Below are 11407 nucleotides of genomic sequence, written 5' to 3' on the forward strand. Positions count from 1 at the left end.
AGTATATCCACCTTCCTTCTCTCCATCATATCAGCCAGCTCTCTACCTTTTCCTGTCATAGTACCAACATTCAGAGTTCCTATTCTCAGTCCTACACTCTTACCTTTCCTCTTCTCTCTTTGTCTACACACTCTCCTCCCTCCTCTACTTCTTCGACCGACAGTAGCCCAATTTCCGCCAGCGCCCTGTAGGTCAACAGCGCCGATGGCGGTCATTGTTAACCCGGGCCTCGACCGATCCGGTATGAAATTCAGAGTACTGACGATTCGCATGGTTAAATTTAGCAATGTTTTACACCGGATGCCCTTCCTGACACAACCCTCTCTATTTATCCGGGCTTGGGACCAGCACAGAAGTCACTGGACTGTGACCCCATGGCTAGATTTATTTTTTTTGCTTTCGATTATTTACCACAATTCTCAGCCTTGAGTTGCTCGATCTGCTCTTTATTCTGCTGCATGTGCACTTTCAGGTCTGCCATGGCATCTTTTAGCTCTTTCATCTCATTACACACATCCTCTTTGCAGTATTTTTTATGTTTATTAAAGTTGTTAGTTTACCTTCACCCTGGTCTCCCGGAAGAAATGCAGTCCGGGTGATGGACACAAGAAGAACCATCACGAAGAACATAGTCTTCATTGTTGCAGAGATTCTGCGAAACAATTCGCCAGCACCTTGAACATCATATATGGGTATTAGTTAAAAATTAAAAAAGAGGTTCAACAATCAGTTCCCGGCATGCTTTTCAGTAGCTCTTTTCTTGTACAAAATAAGGCCAAATTCTGTAACCTGAACTGACTCTAGAGAGCAGGAAATGGCACTACATCAGCTTACCGACAATATTTTAATGAAATTACAATCCAAAGATAACAACAATAAATGAATTAAACAAAGTTACAGAAACAAGTCTGAGAGGAGTTATGAAGGCTTCCTCAGGAAGAATTACTGCAGTTATTTCTCAAGAGATCATGAGACCTGTCTGTCAAACACATTACATTTACTCTGAGATGAAGAGTTTGATGACATGGTGTGTCTTTGGAGGCTGCAGTCATGAGGAACTCTGTGGTAGTTTTATCAAAGAACACCTGGACAGACTGTGAAGCCTCATGAGATGCTCCAGGTCCAGGTTCAAGAGCTAGACAATAGAACACTATGCTCAGTGAGAGTCCAGTTCTAAACCCAAACACTTAGAACACTCAGAATCCAACTCCCTGCATCACTTCACACCAACCATCACAAGGTCCTAGTGCCTGTTGTGTTTATCCTGTTATCTGACGCCTTTAACAATACCCATCAGAACTCAGAGGATATCTTCATGTCACTTTGGTTTCCTAGGAGACATCATTTCCAACAGCACGTCTCAGTCCACATCATGAGTCTGCACAGCATTGTGGGAAAATGTAGACAACATCACCATCAATTCTTGATCCTCTTGAAATCATCTCTTGAGGAGGAGCTTCTTTCTGTAGGTCATTCCAGTTCTGAACCAGGAAAACACTTAGAGCTTGGAATTTTCTGGACTTGCCTCATAACACCCACTTAACCAGACCTTTAAGACATTTAAATTAGAATTGACCTTGATTTTGTGCACAAGCCTGACATCTAGTGATAAACATTAGAAATTAAGAGACTTCTGAGAATTTCCAAGACTGAAGGTTAGAAATGTCTCTGTTCCTGCTGTAACACATACGGTCAAATTTCCATGTATAATTCTTACAGCATGTACTGTAAACTCTATGCTGTGTCTCTTGTGCCAGTCTGTACCAAGAGTTTATTCTTTGATTGTCTTTCTTCTTTTTTAAATCTAGTTTCTGATTTTCTCGCCTGTTTTTGCTGTCCTAGTCTTGTTGCTGGTACATCGCCTGACCTTTGACCTTTGGATTAAGTTTCTATTTGTTTGCTATTCTTTATAAAAACTTTGAAGACCTGCACTTGTGTCTTGACATGCAATCTGAGAGCATGAAGGACCTTCTGACTGTATCATTCTACCTAAACTGATACTGTGTGTGTGTGTGTGTGTAAGAACATAAAGAAGCTGAATGAAATGAAACAGTCCACCAGGTGGAGTAAAGTGTCATTGTAAATTGTGGTAAAAATGATTGAACCAACAACATGTATTATGCCATACACCAGGTTATCACCATTATTAATAATGCTTTATATCAAGTTTTTTTTTTTTTTTAATTTTTAAACATATTTTTTTTAAACATTGATGTATCATTAACAACCTACAGTGAACTATAATAAAATAATATAAATATATAACATTTATAGAAGGAGTCTCCAGTTTCAGTTAACTTTTTACTTAGAGACACAAAAGAGAGCCTGGTGAGAAAAGGAAGTAGTTCAGCAACATTAAATGCAAATGTATAAAAACTACAGTGTGTCATTCTTTAACGTTATAGTAGTATGTAGTATAACAGGGAAAAAACCCCTCAGAATATGTGGTTATAATAATTAACTTCTAGTTGGTATGCTTAATCAGGCTTTATCCTACTAGGGGGTTGTTTCCATTTACATTGAATGGTTATTGATTATTTCACTCTGTTAGCATAACACAAAGTGATTTAATTTCATTCTTAACACTGACGTGACTCCCTGCAGCTTCAATGCAGCACAAATTTCAAGTTAATGGAACCTTAAAGCTAGGATATTTATGAATATGCACAAGCTGAGCTGTGTGAGTTGTATGAAAAAAAAACATTTATACTGCAAACGGCGGGTCAAATAAATAAAATAATAAAATAAGGAAATTAAAAAAGAGAGTAAGAAAGAAAGAAAAAGGTTTTGTTTTGAAAGTATTTAAAGAATAAAAAATGGACGTCCCTGAGCTTCATTTGATTATCTGTTTCTGTTTGTCGCTGGTACTTTTCACACAGCCCCTTACCGCTCTCTCACTCTCTCACTCTCTCTCTTTTGCGCTGCTTCTCTCTCTGCCTCTTCATGCCCCCTTTCACATACAGATACACATCCAGTGCTGGGTCAGAGGCTTCCTAATTTCATCTGAAATGAGGGAATGAGGGAGGGCAAGCAGGAGGGAAGATAAAAGAGGCAGTGGAAGAGAGAGAGACAGAAAGCTAGAGAGAGAGAGAGAGAGAGAGAGAAAGAGAGAGAAAGAGAGAGAGAGAGAGAGAGAGAGAGTGCGCAAGGCAGAGGATGCGGATCGATATCTCTTGCTGCTTCAGCATGTAAAGAAGCGAGCGAATCAAAACAAACCAGGAGAAGAAAGACGAGTAGGAGGAGAAGAGGAGGAACAGAGGACAGAGTCAGTCTCTTTGAGCATGGATTCTGCTTCTCTTGCTCTCTATGACCAGAGCACACATGAGACGAGCCTGTTCTTCCGCTCTCATCATGTGAGATCCCTGGCTCTCTCATTCTCCGGAATGGATCCTCAGATCCATGGCACAAGGAAGAGGATGTTTCTCTCCATGCTCAATGCAGGTACGTCTGATCTGAGATGGTGCAAAGTTTCAGTGTTTAGCTGTCGTATTACATATACATCACATGATCATATTAAAGCAGTGCAGATAATTTCGGTTCAGGAAGCAGAAAGAGCCCCAGGCTGGTGGACTTTTTACAGGAGTTTTATTATTTCTGAGATTTTCTGAGATGACAGGGTTGACTTGACATGTATACGCATGACATCAGAGCAGCGCCCACGGGGACAGGGCTGTTATACGCAGAGACATTGGACGCAGGATGGGATGGAGAGAAGGAAGGAGGGGGCAGGGTTGAGGATGAGGATGAGGATGAGGAAGAGTGGTTGCTTGAGTTATTGCACAAAGTGAGTAAATGTGAAGAGGCTGTACTGTATAATGTCCCACTGCAGCTATGAGGTGTGATGTATGGCTCAAGAGCATACATCCCCCCTTCCCCCATCCCAACACCAGGTACCAGGTCTTTTATCCTTAAGAAAAAACTCCTGCTGTGAGTTATGCGTCAGTACATTTCTTAAGCATCAGTGAATTTCGCTATGGTTCTCCGATTCCTTTCCGTTTTGTCAGGGTTTAATGAAGTCGTTAGCATTAATGCATAAATTATCCACCTGCTTAAGGTGAGCTAAATTAAGGAGAGGACAGCAGGCAGCTGGGCACAATGCCAATGCCACACACACACACACCGTTTACCTGTCACGCTTTGTAAACATACTTATCAATCTGGATCACTACAGAGCTCATGACATTCGGTCACAGATTGTTTCACAGCTTTTACTAGCCATGCATTTCTCTCATCAGTCACCTTTGCAGAAAATACTTTGCAAAATCAATGGACTGAGTGATTTTAAGGTCATAGCTTACAAAATAAGGTGGTAAAGTTGCAGCCAAAGCATATTTCACTTGTTTTATTAAGAAATATTACTCGAAATTGTGTATTAATCATTTCACATATTTGTTCCCGTGAACAGTGTATGCCCTGTTGGTCCAAATTTATAGAGTAAAAGTTTGTTTTCAATGAACTAGATATACAAAGACCCTGGGACCAAAAGTGTCCCATTTCCCATGCTTTTAATCCCTACACTTGTTTACACTGTAATTGTTATTTGTATATTCATATCTGTGTTTTTAAGAGTCTCTTGACACATTTATGGAGTTCAGTATCAACTGATATACAGTGATTTGATTTTTATGCTATGGTGATTTTTCATCCCACAAAGCAAGCTTGCTGATCAGTATTCATAGAGTTCCACGCATCATAAGCCAAGCTGTTCATTCACACACCGGACAAATGTGTTTCCCGAAAACAAGCGCACTCATCAGAATCACTTGGCACATTCACCTAGGCCAGTATAAACCGATACAGGCTCATCTGATTATTACGCTCAGGCGATTTTTCATTCTGGAAAGTGAGCTTGCTGATCAGTATTCACACAAATGCTTATCTGCAGCACCAAGCCAAGCTGTTCATTCGTGCACAAGGGAACAAGGGCAAAAAACAAGTGCCCTTGTCACTTTGTCTGCCCTTGAGCGATACGTAGTTAGACATCGCTTTTCAGTGTAACTTTGTCCTTTTCCCTCAGACGTACCACCCCGAACGAATGGCATGATTTGTGCTCCAGAGTCCTGCTGAGCCGGTTGTTGTGCGATGGGAAGACGGGCGGCTGATCTGGCCACTCCTGTGCCAGTGTCTGAAGTGCCAGCTTTGGTGGGAGTTCGCGATTGGAGGACAGCCAATGGAGAGGCAGGATTTACCTGTTCTCACCAGTGTAACGTCGGGGTACAAACATCTCCAGCTATACGGAGCTGCCAAGAAAGCCGTCCTGTCATCCAGTCAGAAAAGAAGATGACCATGCCACCCAATGGGCACATTCTAGGAGAAGTGGAGGGCAGGAACGGACAAAAAAGGAGTGCTTTCTTTAAACACCGGAGCCTTGAAAATAAGGTAAAGAAGGGTGTAACGTTCCAAGGTGTGGGTGATGATGATGATGATGATGATGATGATGATGATGCATGTAAAGGCAATAAAGCTGAGATGCACTGTGACACTCAGACAATCCAAACCAACTCACATCGGTCCAATGGACGTGTTAAAGGAAAAAAGGAATTTCGCTTCACCAACGGAAGTGTGGTCGACTCAGAGGTGATGGGCGGGATCAGCAGTGACATCAGTGAAGCCAAGTCATCGACTTCACGACTCAAACCTACAGTACACTCTGGAAAGAGGAAGGTTCCTCCATGTTCGCCTCCTCACAGATTCCCATTGAGGATTTGCAGCAAATGTGGCGGGAGGCAGAATCCAGTGGCTGCGGTTCTCTTTACCACCACCAGGGACACCTCTTCACCATGTTCTGCTGGCTCAGAGAGTCTAAGGTCTAGCCCTGCAGCTCCTCTGGTCTCAGGAAAAGAAACAGGAGCTTCTCTTTCTCCTCCAAACACTGACACTGAATCTGAGAAATACAGAGTTATGCAAATGAACAGAGGGCCTGTGGTGACGTGGCCTCCTTCTAACCCAAACAGCAACCAGCTATTATCATCCACACATGAGGAAGAAGCATTAAAGCTCTCAAAACATCAATCAAGCTGGAGATACACTGGCCATGGCCTTCCACACATATACAGGGACACTCCAGTTAGTCACACGTCATCTACATATACACACACAGTTGCCAGGAGTGCAATTCAGGAGACAGGCATGCACACACACTCAGACCTCTGCTCTCATAAGCCGCCCTCACTGTCACACACACTCATGGTCCAGGAACCAAGACCCTCTACTCTCACTCCATACTCACAACAAAATTCCAGCCTTAAAACAGACTCCCCATCCATCGTCCTGAAAGACACAGACTCCACACCAAAGATAAAATCACACACACATAGCAATATCCTGGCACACACCTCACACTTTGCTCTGTCTAATCATGCTAACATTCTTACAAAGGCTTCAGCATCTGACCATTCACCTGTAATCACTAAGAATCAAAGCTTAGGACAGACCACCAAACCTTTCAAGACTTCACACCCTAGCAGAGACACCCAAGTCTCAAATGGATTAGAGACTGTGAAAAACACACACTCGAGGCCTTCAAGCTGCTTGCATGCAAATCCGAGTGCTAAACCTCAAAGCACATCACAAATCCGTTCCACCACACATCCTAAACCCACCACAGACAGCACCAAATATCAACCTACACAAACACACTCTCTGACCACTGACACATCCACAGCCATATCGCTTTGCACAGCCTTGTACTCCAAACCTTCCATACCACTTCACTGCTCTCTTCCACATACAGATGCCAAACCACAACATATTTTAAAGAATCAACAATCAAATCCTTCACACACCTCAGACATGAATGTCCATACCAGTGCTTCACTTAACCCATGTCCTGCCACAACACTGAGTTGTTTAACCCAGTCCAACACAGTTACAATCACTCAAGCAGTTATGGAAATGCGTTCTTATGGTACGGGCAACCCTAAAGTAGACACACAGAGTCAGTTTCTTGCACAATCAGAGGCCCAAGTAAAATCTGTGCCTGAGAAACTGGAGGACAAAGTTTGTAAATCATCAGCAACAATTTTGGGCTCTGTTAAATCTCCTTGTAAGGTAGCAACCAAGACTGTGACAGCTACAAAAATAGGTTGCAAATTTGTTGCAGACACAGAAGGTGGGAGCCACTTGCAAGCTAAATGTGAACTTCTTTCAACTTCAAAATCACAAACAGTAACACACCAGCAATCCACAGCACAGCCTCCTGCCAGTCCTGCATCTGCCAGAACACCTCATGATCCCAACACCTTGGGTTCACTCTCATACCAACCTCCAAGACCTTTTCATCCACGCCCACTGCATCCAGCAATTAAATTATTAATCAAGGTTGCTGAAAACAAAGGGACAAATATAAATTCAAATCCGAATCCATTTCTACTTTCTTCCTCTATGCCTTCAAACCAGTTCCAGAACACACAACTGCATCAAGAGTTAGAGACTGCATCACAGACGAGCATTGTTTTACCTGTTAGCGGACCTGTTACGAATGGTGGCTATGCCCTCACACACTACCACCCTCCTTCTTTGGTTCTGCTGTCACGCAGTTCCCCCAAGAGCAGCAGGAGTCAGGACCTTCAGAAGAGGCTGGAGAGGGTAGAGGCCAGTCTGCAGGCCAACCAGGAGCGAGTCACGACACTGCTCAATATCATCCAAGACCTGGAGATGAGCCATGCACTCAGCAAAGGGTGAGAGAAAAAGATTTATATGTAGGCCGAGTGAAAGAGTAGAGGTGATTGAACACAATATTAAGAATTGCTAGTCAAGTCATTTTTTTTGCAATGTAGTGCTCTATATGATAAAGTTCAGCATTTTTAACTGTCTCCTGAGAGCAATTAGGAAAAAGATTCAAAGGCTGAAAAACGCAACGTTCTTTGATTCATTTTTCTCCGGTCCATTTCCTGTTGCTTGTCTCTGCAGACGCAGATGTTTCAGAACTGGCCAGGATTTAAGTGATTGCTCCACCTGCCAGGAGACGGCATGCATCATTTACAGGTGAGTGAGAGCTCGAAAGCTGACACAGTTTCCCTGAGGGCAAGCGTTTGGCACCCGGCCCCGCTAGTCCACACAAACTTATGATACGACAATAAATATGCTCACCTACTCTTCTCTTTTTTACCATCAGGGGTCCTGTGCCATGTTTTTACTAAACATCCAGCATTTCAAATAGTTTGAAAACCGAGTTATTATGCAACCTGATGTTATTCAATTCCTGGTGATGCCATCTGTTAAGCAGATGTTCCTGGAGAAAATATATAAGACATTGCTATGTGTAGAACAGAAAATGTGAACAGGATTTAGGAAATGTCACTTTTATAAGGCATGAGATGAGACTGTTCATATGTTAGCATCTACCCATCAAGCTGAAGTTGTGGCAAAGTTAAATCTTGTAAACAAGCCATATCCATGGCTATTTGACAAAATAGGATTTAGTTGTAGCTAGTTCCTAGCTGTTTCCAGAATCTATTGCTCAGTAACTACCTTAGTGTTGATAAAGCTAGCAGTTACTGTTAACACGGTTTAATAGGAAGCTGACCATGCTGGAATGTGTCTTAGCTGCATGATTCTGAATACACCACAACTAACAACCACTCATCACTGACTAGTGTTGCTCCGGCTGTGTGAAAGGAAAGGAAGGTTATACAATTTTGAGTTTTGCTATTCAACTACCTTCTGGAAATGGTGCAGTGGAGTTTAGCCCTTGCTTTCTTCTCTACATAAAGAGAGCAATGCATTTATGTCTACTTCTTCCACCTCAGCTTTATACTCTGCTCAAACAGATACCAGGTTCCAAAGCTTCAAATTTCAGGCTAATACCACCACCAACACCATCATGCTAAACATCTCATAGATCAATAGCTAGCTGAACTGAATCTCTGCTGTAACTTGCTACATGATTTAGTTACTTTGTCACTAAACACCACACGTCACATGTCCTTGTGTGAATGAAACAACCTTCTGTCTATTTCTCTTTCTCTCTGTCAGTGTGGAATATGACTTCCGACAGCAGGAGCGACGCTTCAGGGATGTCTTAGAGCCTCTGGACTCCCCGGTGAGAGAGATCTGGGAAGGGGTTAACATGGACATGCTCTCCTTTTTCACCTTGCTAAAACAGAACCAGGCACCATCTCAGACCAGCAATCACTTCGAGCCAGGAAGCAAGTGTAAAGTGAAGAAAAAGAAACTCTGCAGGAAGATTTTAAGCTGGCTACCTCGAAAGGTCCAAAGGAAGTAGATTGGACTTGTCATGGTTCTTTGCCTTTATTTTTAAATTTGATTAAACAGACTCCATTCTGCTGTGAGACGGATTATTAGAAGCATCATATTCCATCCACTTGAATGAGTCTGGTAGATCCAGAAAAATAAAAAGACCATGTGATTTGTGAACAGGAATTGCTGAAGTAAAACTGCACGACGTGACAAGATCTTCCATGCCAACTCCATCATGATCCTTTACTTCCTACATCAAGTAGTGACATCATGTAGGGAACGTGGCACTTCTAAAGACCATTCATGCTTGTTTATTAACTTAAAACATAGAGATAAATATTAATATAACAGTTTCTTTGGGGTTGGTTTTAGTTTGGACTGCGATCAGCTATGGAGACCAGATGTGGCCTAGTGAACCTGTGACCCTGTTGTTTACCACTTGCATCTTACTTCAGAACAATAAACCAGAGATACAAAAGGCTCAAAAATACATCTGGGTTATTTTTGGGTCATGTTTTTGCCCAGTGCTAGCATCATGCCAGTACATTAAAACCATTTAATAACAGCATAGAGCTTCTGACTATGGAAATGCATATGCCTTTACACAGGTACACATGTAGGGATTATGTTTAGATCTCTTCTATAAATTCTGAATTATTATTCTGAATTATTAAAAAATTCTTTTTTTGCGTCTACAAAAAGCTGAATGGATATAACTGATTAACAATCCTTTTAAAAAAAATATTATAATTGTATGTGTGGCTCAGGTGGAAAAGCTTGGCATATGGATCAGAGGTGTAGTCAAGCCTACTTTCACAGATTCTCCACTAAATAGCTGTTCTGCCTTAACTTAACGCAACTTTCATTTTTGAGAAATGTTTAGCTAAAAGGGGATTTTCATAAATTTGTAGTACTGCTACAGCTCTAAGTTTTTTTTTTCAAATACTCATTTACCTATGTCTCATACATAATAAAGCTACATACTGTTACATAAAATGCCTATCCCTAATGCTAAGACATTTTATCCTGCTACTAGCTAATGGCATTTAATTACTTAGCTAGCAATTGTTTACAATTTCAATGTATTATCTCTTTCAGTTGACTGGCAATACCCAGTCGTTCATGTAATTAGCCTGGACACACCCTTATATCCTATCAGATAACTATGTGTTCTGATTAACAGCATATGTATCAATCAGGGGTAAAAATGGATTTTTAGAATAAATGATGACATGGCAGACATTTTGTTATGAGTTCCTCCATTATGCTGTCTTGTTGAAACTCTTCTTTATACTCAACCCAGCAGTAATAACATTCTCAGACCATACTGAGGTATTCTCTATGGAATTGAGTTTGTCTCAGTGCTGCCCCCAGTGGCTTCTCAAGGAAACTGCAGAGTTCAAAAAGCTCAAAATAATTGGGAAACATTTGGTGTTTGTAAAGAGGCTGAATCAAAAGCATGCTGGGAACACTTCGTGATATGTATGAATATATATGACCATAGCTTTTGGAGCTTATTCTCTCCCTGTTTCTACAGGAGTGCTAACAGTGTTGCAGCTACAAATCACAGGATTATGCGTTAGCGTTTCTATAGTAACTGCTTATTTACAAGGACATGTACAGCAGATGCTCCACATAACCAGATTAAAGGTCATGTGAAAAAATTCTCATGGTAAAATTGTATGTAAGGTGTCTCCAATCTCCAGTATCAGTGCTCTGTAATAGTTAGAAATAATGCTGTTATAATTTTTGAAAAAAAAAGGAGGTAAAAATATATTAAAAAGCCTGGTGAGGGAATGACTTTTGTAACTGCTAAGTAATAACAGGAAGTAACTTGTTCCACAACAAAACATGAATGAATAAAGATGAAAATGTATTATTATTCAGTAGATTCAGAATGTGCTGTTTAAGGAAAATGAAGGGGAGGGGGGTGTAAGTGTTAGCACATGATTTCCCAATCATGTTCCATATTCCATAATGCTCACACAATTTGACCTCAATGGCTTTCCACAGAGGGCAGCTTAGCAAAACTACATTACAGTGTTCCAGCCAGTGACTGGGTGCTATTATTTGGCCCTGTTTTGGTGATGTCATCTTGTTGAGCCCTTCAGAATATTTGACATAACATGTTTTGAGGTGGTTGAGTGAGACTCTGTGATGTCACCGGTGGCTAGTCAGAGGAGATGGAGGCTCAAATACCCAGAAC

At 41.4% G+C, this 11407-nt stretch overlaps 1 protein-coding gene across 1 annotated transcript; it reads left to right on the forward strand.

The window, feature by feature from the left end:
- Window positions 1-2917: 2917 nt before the first annotated feature.
- LOC131366668 (mucin-2) lies at window positions 2918-10921 on the forward strand. The gene is made up of 4 exons (XM_058411311.1): window positions 2918-3441; window positions 5018-7679; window positions 7912-7986; window positions 8977-10921. Exons 2-4 carry the CDS (start codon window positions 5083-5085, stop codon window positions 9224-9226), a joined length of 2922 nt encoding a protein of 973 aa, XP_058267294.1. The 5' UTR covers window positions 2918-3441; window positions 5018-5082; the 3' UTR covers window positions 9227-10921.
- Window positions 10922-11407: the final 486 nt, after the last annotated feature.

Source organism: Hemibagrus wyckioides, linkage group LG16, assembly GCF_019097595.1.
Source record: "Hemibagrus wyckioides isolate EC202008001 linkage group LG16, SWU_Hwy_1.0, whole genome shotgun sequence".
Classification (NCBI taxonomy): Eukaryota; Metazoa; Chordata; class Actinopteri; order Siluriformes; family Bagridae; genus Hemibagrus; species Hemibagrus wyckioides.